We start from the raw sequence: 13,650 nt of genomic DNA on the forward strand, positions 1-13,650 counted from the left end.
TTCCTGGATAGGATCCGGCAAAGCAAGAATCCCACCGTCAGGGTTTCTTGCACCAAGAAGTTCAACTGTGACCGCAGACCTCTCCCTGCAGACACAGTCTAAGAAGCAGACGTGTCGCGTCCACAGCGATCTTGATCCATGGATCTTTTTCCTTTTGTCATGCTTCCTTCCTTTCCGGGTTGACTTGTCTGTCTTCTGCGTGACGACATTGATGTCGAGTTTAGTCTCCAGGCCATTTCCCACGGTGGTGTTCGTAACGCGCCCGGAGAGGGCACGGCACATTTTGCGTATCTTCGTGAGGTTGACGGTTTCGTTGTCGTTCTCCTTCAAGATGTACAAGATGATGATGATCAAGGCTTCTAGTCAGGCGGAGAATGTTCTCGAACATCGCAATAATACCAGGCCTAACCTGGAATGTTCTCGACATCATAACAATACAGTCCTAACCTGAAATGTTCTGGGATTCTCGCTCGGCGATAGAAGTTTCGGACCCAACACTTTTGATGCACTTACTTTTCTTACTTATCGCTCTAATAAAACGTCAATTTGCAAGAACTATGAATGCTACAAGATTTTACAATGAGCACAAAATTGTAAATAACTAATTAGTGCATTAACCAAAAAAAAAAATGAATTGATTCCATACACCAAATAAAAAGTTCCGGTAGTCTTTGTACCACGACACTCAAGAATTCACCACTTGTCCAAAACGGCTGAACTCGATTGTTTCATCAAAATATGAGTCTTACATAAGAACAAATTCACAGCGAGTTTCACCAAAATACATCGTACCATTCTTCCGATATTTCAAAAAAGATAAACTTTATGAAGTTCGTTGACCATCACTAGCAGAGGGGCCAGACGTTTTTTGTTAATAAAAGTTAGGTCAGATCGTCTTATTTTGATCCAAAGAATATTGTAATACCCTTTTGATCATGTGCTTACGGGACACCCTGTATAAAAAACAATTTCAGCTCCAAAAAATGAATAAAACAGAAACAATAAACGTATTCCTTGGCAATTATTTAAAAAACCCTCTCATACGGTTCCTGAATCATCATCGGAATGCGGCTAATAAATGGTGCATAGTGAAGTAGGTTCCTAAAAATATCAATAAAATCCAGGTTCATGTGAACCTGTAAATGCAAGCTGCAACCCATTAACGAAGAAAATAATTTTATTTGGGTTCATTCTTTCGCCGGGCCACATGTTCACATAGGCCACATGTCACGACACCCAATTCGCAATAGCAGTGAAAATATAAGTCGCTCTTTAAAATCACGTTGTGACCAATTATGGCTACTTTTATGTTAGTCACATATTGTGATAGTGATTTGTTAATCGCTGTGAATAAATCACGGGCAGTGATTTGTTGCTCAACTCTATTTACTACCGACTGCGCCAACTTTGGTCCTTTTCGTTGCGGGTTTGTCACATAAAATTGAAATTAAAAAAAAATTTCCAAAGGCATTAGAGATTTATCGGAAATTATAAATACAGTCATGCAATATTCAGGATAATTCTAATTTTAATACTGTATTAGCTTTATTTCTTTAACGAACTAAATACTAACGGTCTAACTTAGCTTTTTATAATTAAATTAACTTTGTGGTCTTTGTATTTACCTTTTTATTGGAATTTGGACGCTGTTTGAGGGTTTCCGCTTAATTGTTACAATGAAAAGCCGTGTAGAAATATAAACTAGGTTATGTATGCACTGAACTAATCTACAAGCGGACGTTAGAAATGTCAGCTGCCAGTTTAAGGTAGAAATAAAGCTGTACAGTATCGCTGCACAATTAGCACAGAACATTATCCGTATTAAGGAATCCGTTATTTTGAGGCTCAATTGCGACGGCGTATGCGTCAAAGTACTACTAACTTTGTTACTGCTTGCCCTTATTGACCGTCCAGTAACTTTCTATTAAGTCGCATATTTAAGACGGCCAGAAAATTGGCTTATGGAGTACTTCTGCAACAGTTTCTCTGGCGTAAGACATTGAAACCATATGCTGTTGAGATCCATATTTTTGCAACTGTGGCGCAAAAAGTTAGTTAACATGTCATAATTTACGGGATCAAGATGAAAATGTGCTTGAAAAATTACCATACCATTCTAACACATATTAATTAGAAGATAATGAGTTTAGGTTCAATCTCGAGATGATAGCGGCGATCGGGTCGGCTATAAATAATAAAGATATGTGATCTTTTCCCAAATTATAAAGAATATTTGGATTAACACGGGAGTCGAGCAATTGGAGTTCATCGACCTTTTCACGAATTTTCCTCTCATTCATTGCAATTTGCGAAATCGGATTTTTTCTATCGGGCATCCAATTCCATGTTAATGTGTGAACTTTGGCATGTAGTTTACGTTTCATTGAAGAACATGAAATTTCCAAATTGAAGATTTAAATTATTTTCATTTGAACATAACACATTTAACGTTTTCAGAATGTGGAACGGGAGAAGCTAAGGTAACCCAAGGCCATTATTTGCCAGCCCGCTACATTATACATACGGTGGGGCCCAAGTACAACATGAAATATCAGACAGCTTCCGAGAACACCCTGCATATGTGCTATAGGTGTGTAATTATTTGTTATTAAAATAGTTTTTTTTCTTTAACATACTTGTGATTTATTGGCAGCACAATGTCAATAATACATTACTGGTTTTTTAGGAATACACTGCAGAAAGCGAAAGAAATGGGTCTACACTCGATAGCGATACCGGTTATAAATTCTTTAAAACGAAATTATCCTCCAGATCAGGGAGCTCATGTAGCGTTACGTAAGTTATTGTTTATTATTTATTAACAATTTTAGGCGTATATAAGTAAGGAAAACTGTCAATCAAACAGATAAAAGTAAATAATGTCGCATTTTTCAGTCACACTGAAAAGCTCTAAGCAGTAGGTACTCATAAACAATCATTGAGGCTCGAATTCAAGAACGCCACTCATCTTAAATCCAGCCCTCACTCATCTGCCACTCACGTTAGGGTGAGATGAGTGGTCCTTAACTAAAGTCAACTTTCGGTATTCACGAACGACACTAATGAGGCACTAATTTGAGTAACAGCTGGCTGAAAGAATACACTTTTAGTAGGTTATGTTCTAATAAGTGAATAACTTCATTCCGGTTTTATATCCTCAGTTCAGCTTTTTTAAAATTGTTGTCACGTGCGGAAGTGTGTTGCGTTGACGGTGTTTCTATAAACAGCCCGTATTTAAATAATTTATTGAAAAGTTATATATACAAGATGAGTGAAAAGAGGAGTTTTATGTCGGGTGCCGAGAAGGAATTTTCAAAAGAATTGGCATGCGAAAAAAGCACCATACTTGAATGCAAAAAGTCAGATGCCGTTTCCATCTCCAAAAATAAACAAACTTGGGTGGAAGTGGCAAACGACTTCAATAGTCATGCAGAAAATTCAAAAGTAAGTAGTACTTGCCTACAATCAGCTAAAAAAAAAACAGTGATAATCTGGGTTTAGGCTGATAGTTTTATGTAGGTACAACCTTTTGTTTTAGAGATCTGTAGATCAGCTTCGTAAATGCTACGAAAACATGAAGTCGCTGAAAAGATATTACTTGCGAAAAGAAACTCCGAATGGCGACTGGAGGTGGAACCAGCAACTATTGACCCAATTGATAATGTCTTTGATTTAACTTTGGATATTGAATTAAAAGATCATCGATAGCGATGCAGTGGTGCAAATGAATGCGGAATCCAAAGCTGGTGAATTTATGTCAATATTTACCAATCACGAGATTTTAAGTCAAATTATTTATATTCTTGAAGAAACTGTTTCGACTCGAAAATCAAGAACTGAGGATCTAGTTACAGTTGTTACCTTAGAAGAACTGGAAGGTAGTAGATATTATTAGAAGTATTCTTAAATGCAGTTATATTAATAATTTTCCTTTGATAGCTCCAACTATTGAGCATAGGAGGACAAATTTTCGAAATACGATAACAGCAGTGAGGATGCCCAGAGGTTTGGCCAGTGAGAAGGAGATGGATGTAAGAGTGCTGCGGGTGCAACGGTTGATGGAGCAAGATGAAGAGAGATCACTCGGCGAAAATGCAAGAGCAAAATATTCGTCTAGCCATTGCCAGAGAAATTTTAAAGCAGGAGGAAATAAAGACAAAAAAATTGGTAGATAATAAATCATAAATATAATAAACAAATTTAGAATAATTTGGTGTTTTACTGTAATACAAAATTTAGTAATACTAATCGGTTGGCCTGGTGAAATGTCGCAGTATGAAAGCGGCTCTGATTACTCTACCTCTCATGCCTGGCGCTTCAGGGTAAGGAAATCTTTCAGTTTTTTCCATACTTATATTTTCATCGATCTTCTGGTTGGTGTCAATGGCAATATTATGAAGCACCGCTGTAGCAGCAATAATTCTTGTTGTGTGTCGTAATGACGTTTGCAAACATTTTGCTAAACATCTGAAACGAGATTTCCATACACCGAAAACAACATTCCTGGTTAAAATGTATGCGTTGTTATATCGCTGCTCTGCTCCTGTTACTGGGTTGTTTATTGGAGTATACATGTACCTATTTTGGGCATAAGCACTATCTCCCAATAAAAGCCCTGATAATCTGCCATTTTCTAACCGCATACACAAAGAACTGCTGTTAAACATTCTGCTATCGTGAGCAGAGCCAGGCCAACGAATAACAACATCCGTAAACTTTAGGTTTGGTCCAGATACAGCTTGCACGTTCAAAGCCATCCATCCTTTCCGATTCCTGTACAGTTCAGCATTTGATCCACCTGGACTTTTTATCTCAATGTGTGTACCATCTATACACCCAATCACTTCAGGAAAACTTGCAACTTCATAAAATTGGCTCTTTAAGGTGTTCAAGCCAATTGCATCATCAGGAAATGTTACAAATTTTGGAAAATGCTGAGCCAACTTCTCACTCACTTCAGAGCAAACTCTGCAAACAGATGCCTGACTGATGTCTGCAATATCGCCACATACCCTAGAAATTATTAAAAGCCATATAATTAACCAAAATAAAAGTTGAAGTTATTTAATTTAGTTTTATGATTTATTTACAAATTAAATAACTTAATAAAAATAATTAAGTTATTTTTGTCTTCAATTCAAAGTTAGGGACATTTTAGTCACCCATTTAAGAAAATAGTTTCTGAATATGGTTAGGATGAGATGAGTCTGATTTTAGTGTGTGTGATGCTAGAGTGTCTTGGTTTGGATTGAAACAAGCACTAACAATAGGCACTGCAAACTATTTGCATATTTAGTGCAGGTTTTTCTTGATTTTTTCTTTTCTTCTTTCTTCTCTTGAACTTTTAGCTTGCACTAATACAAACATTAATTTTACTAATCAATGAAGATTGATATTGTGACGTGAGGTTACGTAGTGAATATGTGCGGTTCTGCAATAAAACTCATTTTATGGACGCGTTAAATAGATTAAACTACAGTATGTTTTTTTAATATTACGCGTATCATTTTGATAACTATCTTCAAATTCAGTTTTTTTAGAATCTTATTTAAAAAATAATCCAATGAGTAATCCAATGAATAATCCATAGAGAATTGTGTATGTCTGAACGTCGATTTTTTATGACTCAACTAGCTGGCCCGGCAAACCTTGTTCTGCCATATAAATTATTTCTAGTGAATATTTTGGTTATTAAATGAAAAATAACGAATGTATTGTAAGTGTGTGGGGATGGGAAATGGAGTGGAAATAAAAAACATAGCAGAATGATGTAGTCCTGACCACGTCGAATCAACATACGATACGCATAAAAATCCATCGACCCCAGACACCCTAACCACCTAGCGGTATGAAATATACTTTACCACCTATTCTCATACTTATCAAATATACATAAAAAATTCATAAAAATCGGTCGAGCCGTTTCGGAGGAGTTCGATCACAAACACCGTGACACGAGGTTTATGTATATATATATATATATATACTAGCTGACCCGGCAAACGATGTATTGCCATATAAATTATTCCTAGGTTTTTTTTTCATCTCGACTGGGCGGTTCGCCCACTTGAAATTTTTTTCAAACTTTATTTAAAATTTATTGAATTACTAATATAGCTATTAAAAGATAGGGGTTTATGGCAGCACCCATATCACTTAGGGGTATAAAAAATAGATAACAACCTATTCTCAGACCTACTGAATATACATACAAAATTTCATCAAAATTGGTCAAGCCGTTTCGGAGGAGTATGGTAACTAAAACTGTGACACGAGAATTTTATATATATAGATAGATAATAATTCCTGTTGTGGCTTCTTTTATAGTTAATTAATGATGATGCTAGTAGAAACGATACTGCGACTTGGAAGTTAACATCACGTGTTTAAATGCGACCGTTTACCCAAGTGTTTAATTCACAAACGTAATTTAATCCTTAGAATATGATCTCGAAAAGTAGGGAACTTTTGACTTTAACGAATTAAAAAATAATGAACCGGAATGTTGGCTGGTTTTCTGTCTTATATAGCAAACGCCTAATACGTCCTAAGACAACAAGAAGAATTTGACGTAACTTGGAAGATAGAAACCGACATTTGAGTTTTACAGGGTGACAATAAACATGGCCCCTAGAAAAACTTGATAAAATGTTTAAGTTTCAATAAAAACAAAATTTATCAACAAACAATAAACAACTATTTTGACTGCAATATGCTCAGCCGGTTTCGAAGTGGCCTCCTTGCGCATCTCGGCAGATCACCAAACTCTGCCGAAAATTTTCTGCTGCGCCACACACCTCGTCCGGCGACAATTGGTCCCATTTCCGACGCAGCGACTGCTTCAGCAACTTCAAATTTTTGGGGCGTGTAGCACAGGACCTGGTCTCCAAAATAGACCACACAGTGTAGTCCATCGGATTGAGATCTGGCAAGTAGGGCGGCCATGCCGCCGACGAGATGAAATCCAGAAAATGGGTCTGGCACGACTCCTGAGTCACTTTCGACAGTAGAAGAGGTCCCGGAAGACGGCGAATATAATGGAAACCATGTCGTACATTTTGCATCTCGCATAAGCGACAATTTTTTGTTTATGGATGATAATGCCAGTCCGCACCGAGCTCCGATCGTGCGCGAATATCTTAATGAGGTTGGCATTCAACGTTTAGTGTAGCCATGTTTGGGATCAGCTCAAAAGACGGATTCGACGACGAAATCCTACTTCTGAGAACTTTACTAAACTGAAAAACGCGGTTCTCCAAGAATGGCACAACATACTCCACGAATTCATTACAAACTTTTTTATGGCTTACCAAGACGTTTGGGGGACATTATTCCAGCTAGAGGCGGCAATACACGTTATTGAATCGGTCGGAAAATTTACCCGAATTTCAAAATGTATTTTTCAAAAATTTTTACCAAAAATCTGATAAAACTATTGTTTCATGTTTTGTATTAATTTTTTATCCGAAAACATTCTCATATTAATTTAAAAAACAATAATTTTATATATTTTTTCTTTGAAATTTATAGAAGTTGCACTAATTTCGTCCATCAGTGTAGTAATTTTTTTATATATTCGCAGAAAAATTTTGGCACTCATAATGTGCGACCAGAGTTATAATGGACGGGCTCAACTTCAAACTCAACCCAAACTAACAACTCGTCGCGAATTAATCGATAAATATTTAAATCAGTTAGACGGCCAGCATAAATAAATAAAATCAAAACAATCAATTTACTGAACTTCAAACTCGTTTAATACACAAATAAAGTAAATATTAGTTAAATATTTTGTATGTTTTATTATTTAGTTATACTTGTTTTTCCTACGTTATAATTTGAATGTTTTATTTTTCAATTGCAGGTACTGTTCGTCGCTTCCTTGAACGACATGGAAACTCGCTTGACACTGTGATATTTGTTGTTGACAAAGTAGATTTAGGTATTTACGAAGTTCTGTTACCTTTGTACTTTCCCCGATCTAAGCAAGAAGAAGATGCAGCTAGGTGAGTTCCATTGTTCATCTGTTCTATAGGAGCTGTGTGAAATGCAGAAAGATTCGTGCACTCAACTGTAAGAATATTGCAAAAAAATGACGTTTTACCATTTGCAAGACTTTGCCAGTTGGTTGAACGTTAGTGATTTATCGTGAGTGTCGAAGGTTGCATCCCTATAGATTATTGCAAAAAATTGTTTCAAATATTCAATTTTGCTTAGGAAATTTCTTGTAATTAAACTGGAAACTTGCGGATCCAAACTAGTAATACACTGATGGACAAAATTAGCGCACCATCTATACATTTGCGAATAAAACATTTTTCTCTAAGTAGGCTGGTAATAACGTAACTATAGTAACATTGTACACTGCCAATTGTTTTTGATCCTTTTCTATTCATTTCAATACAAGTTTCTATTTGTCTCATGATTGTTTTCAGCAAGTGTGGTACTGTTTTAGATTCAATTTTCTTGCGTTTTTCTTATTTCGTGTGTGTAACTAAAGCGTATTCGCATAGAAAAGTCCCCAGGAAGAAATTTAAGTGAGTTTGATGCGGTCAAAATAGTTACCTTGTTGGAAGAAGGGTATTCTCAACGTGAGGTCGCCCGAAGGTTGGGTGATCATCACACCACCATTGGTCGATGTCTTCAGCGTTTTAGCAAATACTATAGACTATAATACGTTCAACCAAATACTATAGACTATACGTCCAACTCAATGTTAATTTTGTGGAAACTTTTGGGCCAGTGCCATCTACCGGCTTCAGTTGTTTTTTGGATTTGGTTTTCTTTTATATATATTGTATTTGTTACGCCTAATTTATGTAAATGGTGATTTCATGTAAAGAAAAGACATTGTGCAAAAACTGTATGGCGATTTCTCATAATTAGTTAGCTATAACATGTAATCGGTAAATACTTACGTGTTCTAGTTAATAAAATAGGCGAAATTCTCCCTGTCAGGTAAAATCGACAAGCTCGTTGTTTATCTCCTAAGTTCGAAAAAATTGGGAATATTACATGAAATCGGGAATTACTCAAATTCGGAGCAACATAATATTTATACAGGGTGGCCATTTTCTGAATATTTGTATGGGTAACTTCTAAATTTTTAAAGATAGACAATCCGTTAAATGGACAAATTGGTCAGAATTCGATTGCCTATTCATTACCGTTTTCAAAATTTAGGTACCCGACTTGGTTCCTGAAATATCCTGAGAAGACAAGAAATCAGCACTTTTTTAATTATCACATATTTCGTAAACTGATTAACTTAGAAAAAAGTTAAAATTGCCTTTTATAGAACTTTTTGCGTTGAATTCAATAAACTAACACTCGTTGTTATAGTCAACTTGATTTACGAGATAAAAAATAAACTTATGTTTTTTTAAATGATAATCATAGTTGGCTGTGGACGTTTTAAAATCGTTATTTTTTTCTGAATTTAACGAAATAACTGTTTGTATGTTTATCTCTTCTTTTAACCATAAAATTTGAAAAGAAAAACATTAACAAGCATCTAGCAGTATTCTCACGAAATGGTTATTTTACTTTTTGTAGTTGTTTGCGTTAATAAATGTCATTAGTTAAAAGTATTATTGTTGCTAAGTAAATACGATACATTTTGTTAGCAAAGAAGACGGGAAAATGTATTCTCACGAAGAAAATAATGACATGCTATTCTGTTACTATACCTGTAATAGAATTACATAGTAATATGGCTATCAATCTATGTTTGGACCAATACATGGAGAGGAGACAATCAGACAAACAACTTTTTTCACGACTGGAAGCCAACTTGGAAAAATACGGATCATTTAAAAAGCGAGCAAAAGGGAAGATTAAATTTAAAGAACAAGATGGATAAAGACTTTTAGCTTACACCCATTTTAATCCAAACTCATCAATCAGATAAACTGCCAGTGAGTGAATGTAATGTTTCAAAAGAAGAAGCCCGTTTGATTCTAAAACAAAACAAACTCAAGCCTTTCAAGTACCTTGTTGCAAATACTATGCATCTTGAGATTATGGACGAATACTTCAGTTTTTGTAGATGGTTTCGTAGGGTTTGCTAGGGCTATTAGATCTAAAGTTTCCCCTCGCCATTCTATTTACTGACAAATCCCGGTTTACTAACAGTGGAATATTTAACAGACACAATCATGTTTGCGGGGCTAATGAAAATAATCATCTAATTGAAAATAGGTGAGATCAACGTGTTTTTTTTTGTGAATGTCTGGTGTGGCATTTTTAATGATAAAATTATTGGTCCATTCTTTTATAATCACAATTTAAATAGCGAAAGATATTTACACTTTTTACCAAATGAACATGGCCAAGACAACATGACCAAAGACATGTTGAATAGTTTTCCGTTAGCATCGTATGATCGTTGCATGATAGTGCACCTAAAACCCACCACTCACGAGTCATAAGTCAATTTGAACATTTAATTTAAACGATTCATTATTGGTTTGTGCTTTGTGTGATAATATAGTTCTTGTTTCCATAGCCTACTACAATTTTTTATCTTCTTTTGAAGTTTTACGGCAACAAAAGGAGAAAAACATACAAACAATTATATCGTTAAATTCGGCAAAAAATAAGGATTTTTAAAGTCCCACAGCCAACTATGATTACCATTTAAAAAAACATAACTTTATTTTTTATCTCGTAAATCAAGTTGATTATGACAACGAGTGCTAGTTTATTGGATTCAACGCAAAAAGTTGTACTTAGTGCAGTTTTAACTTTTTTTCTAAGTTAAGCAGTTTACGTAATATGTGATAATTAAAAAAATGTTGATTTACCCATACAAAGATTCAGAAAATGGCCACCCTGTATACATACTGGCGTGTATAACAGTTTAAACAAAAACGAAGACCATTTTTAGTTGTGTAAAATTTTATTCAATTTAATATTCTTACGTTTAATGTCTGTTTTTCTATATGATCATTTTGTTTGTTTCCATATGCTTTTATCAAGACATTAAAATATTTATTTAAAATTAAACTTTTGCAACTATCACAAACGTGATTTTTTAGCAGCTCTTCAATAGGACATTTGCACTTTAAAATTAATTTATGTTTCACTCCTATACAACTTTCTGCAAGATATACATCTATATAATTTTTAAAGCAATTATTTATTATTTGGGAAACCATTTTTGCTAGAGAATTAGGAAAAACTTGTCTAGACAATTCCGTGTATTTCTTGAATTCAATTTCAATGTTTCCAAATGAAGAGTCATTTCTAGGTCGGGCGCAGCTCATGGGTAATCAATGCCTATTTAAAAGACAGGGAAAACTACGGAAATAATCGGCAAGGACGCACTTTAACTGCAACAACACTAAAGCTTGGTTCTCATGGATCCGAAATGCTTTGCGGAAGCGGAGTGCGGAAAGTGCGCGCGCAGCCTACTACTAGCATTACTACGCGCGGAAAAATTAGCGAGACACAATACAACTCTTTTTTCTACATTTTTTCTTGCCACTATTTTGAAGCGCATGAAATGAACGTTCGAAACCAAAAGTTAAATCTGCTTTTGTCTTTGTGCGTTCTAAAAAGAAGGAAACAGAGACATCAAAATGAAAGACGGTGGAATAGACACCGCTGAACATAACCTTTCACTGAGCATCTTTGGAGATAACCTAGATTTTCACCTTCTTCCGCACGCCATGCGGAAAATATTAAAATTTCTGCGGATGGGCGGAGCTAACGCATCCGGCAAACTGATTGGTCGGAAGGTTTTCCGAATTCCGCATTCCGGACTCAAGAGAACTCAGCTTAAGGGAACGTCGTGTAATTCTTCGACTTGCATCCAATTCTTCGTCAACAGCTAGACAAATAAGGGATCTAAGTGGAAGTAATGCATCCGTACGCACTCTCCAAAGGGTAATAAAGAAAACGTATCGGAAAACTCGGCAACGTCACCAAAATATGAGTTCTGAATGAGAACAAATTCAGAGCAAGTTTTAGTAAAATCTATCAAATCATTCTCGCGATATTTAAGAAAATTTTTTTTTTATTGAATAACTTTGACCATCAATAGCAGAGTAACCGGATATTTTTTCTTAACAAAACTTTGGATCGCCTTATTTTGATCATGTGCTTACGAGACACCCTGAAATGTAATCACAGATAACAAAAACACATTTTTACTATCTGGTAGGATAATTGTTGGATATTGAGTTCCTTTTTTATAGGTACCAATTACCCAGCGACGTTGGTGGTCCGGATGGGGAACCCATTATGGCAGATCGCCAAATTAGAATAATTGACAATCCCCAGCATGCATTGCACGGTAAGTGTCTTGAACCCACATTTTATTTTCAGTTAGAGCATCTTACTTTCATTAGAAGATTTAAGAGAAATACGAGGAATTCAAGAATGGGTCGTAGCTAATTCTAAAACGTAGATTGCTAATAGTAGAGAGCTAATAATAAATATTACGTTGGGATGTCGTCGATTAAATCTAGACAGAATTATACATAGAGAAGTTTGGTATCGGAATCACAAATGACCGAGGAACATTGCTGGCTAACTTCCTAGAAAGAGGAAAGCTCTACCTCATGATCACCTTCTTTCAGAAAAACGAACAACGCAAATGGACATGGAAAAGCCCAAATGGAAACACAAAAAACGAGATCGACTCCACTATCTGTAAGCAAAAACATATAATTCAGGACGTAGATGTGATAAACCAACTAATGATTAGATACAAAGTTTTCATAGATGTTAAGCTTGAAAGAGCCCGAAGAATGAGACGAATAGCAACTAAAATAAATGGGGAACAGCTTAAGGACGAAGATGAAAGCTACAAAAACAACTTAGCAACAACTTTTCTAAAAACCCAGGACAGCCAAGTGAATCCATGAATGAAGCTAATAAAAGAATAACAAATATCATAAAAGAGACGGCTGAACAGACGTCCGAACCCCTTCGAAAATCTGGGGACAAGCTGTCAAGTTTTTTATTTTTTATTTGTTGGTGCAGCTAATATTAATTAACCAGCATCCTAAATATAACCTAAATTACTAAAGTTAGTTACTGTGATATTCCCAGCGGTCCATCACAGGTTTTTACATTTTTTCGCACGCTTCCACAGTTCATTTCACATTAATGTTACAAGCTCAAACGGTGTCGCGCTCACAAAAGGCTACCCGCTATTTGCGCTACGACGGTTCTATTTCCAAAGAAACTGGTTCCGGGGTTTTCCAATGCTGATTCCAATTTATTTTAGACAGATTTGGTTCGTTACAACTTACAACTTGTCTTTTTGTTAAATCAAACTGAAACTTCTCTAAACTGTCAAGAGTCACCAAAACTCAGACTTTTTCTACCTGCCCTCTTAACAATAGTTTCCATAGTTTCCGACATACTCCCACCTGAGGAACTAAGTGTACGATAATGTTCCTCAACAACAAAAGGAAACATCAAAACTTTACAACATAATAATAAGAACAAAACTAAACATTTATGTTCAAGAAATAACGACAGGGATATTTTCCTACAAATATCTGATAGGCATTTTAGATGTGCGACCACTACGTGTAACCTCTACTTTTTGCCCTGACAACTTATTATTAATTACACATGGAGACAAACCGCTACAGCTAGTATTCGCTTTCAGAGAAGCACCAGATTCTCTGATAT

The 13,650-nt window shown here is 35.6% G+C and overlaps 2 protein-coding genes across 3 annotated transcripts in view; one reads left to right on the forward strand and one right to left on the reverse strand.

The window, feature by feature from the left end:
- Positions 1-13,650, forward strand: part of LOC109541575 (protein GDAP2 homolog) — an 82,742-nt gene that overhangs the window by 13,586 nt on the left and 55,506 nt on the right. For both annotated transcript variants that reach the window (XM_019910455.2, XM_048670286.1), the window contains exons 4-7: positions 2,458-2,590; positions 2,687-2,796; positions 7,865-8,006; positions 12,201-12,298. In XM_019910455.2, the coding sequence (XP_019766014.1) occupies positions 2,458-2,590; positions 2,687-2,796; positions 7,865-8,006; positions 12,201-12,298 (483 nt within the window). The remainder of the gene's footprint in view (positions 1-2,457; positions 2,591-2,686; positions 2,797-7,864; positions 8,007-12,200; positions 12,299-13,650) is intronic.
- The window catches only part of LOC125505787 (putative nuclease HARBI1), a 24,721-nt gene continuing 15,244 nt past the window's right edge, over positions 4,174-13,650 (reverse strand). Inside the window, exon 2 of the mRNA XM_048670302.1 lies at positions 4,174-5,013. Coding sequence (XP_048526259.1) covers positions 4,245-5,013 — 769 coding nt within the window. The 3' untranslated portion in view covers positions 4,174-4,244. The remainder of the gene's footprint in view (positions 5,014-13,650) is intronic.

This window comes from Dendroctonus ponderosae, unplaced genomic scaffold (genome assembly GCF_020466585.1).
Source record: "Dendroctonus ponderosae isolate FM_Combo_2020 unplaced genomic scaffold, Dpon_F_20191213v2 Dpon_F_20191213_1, whole genome shotgun sequence".
Classification (NCBI taxonomy): Eukaryota; Metazoa; Arthropoda; class Insecta; order Coleoptera; family Curculionidae; genus Dendroctonus; species Dendroctonus ponderosae.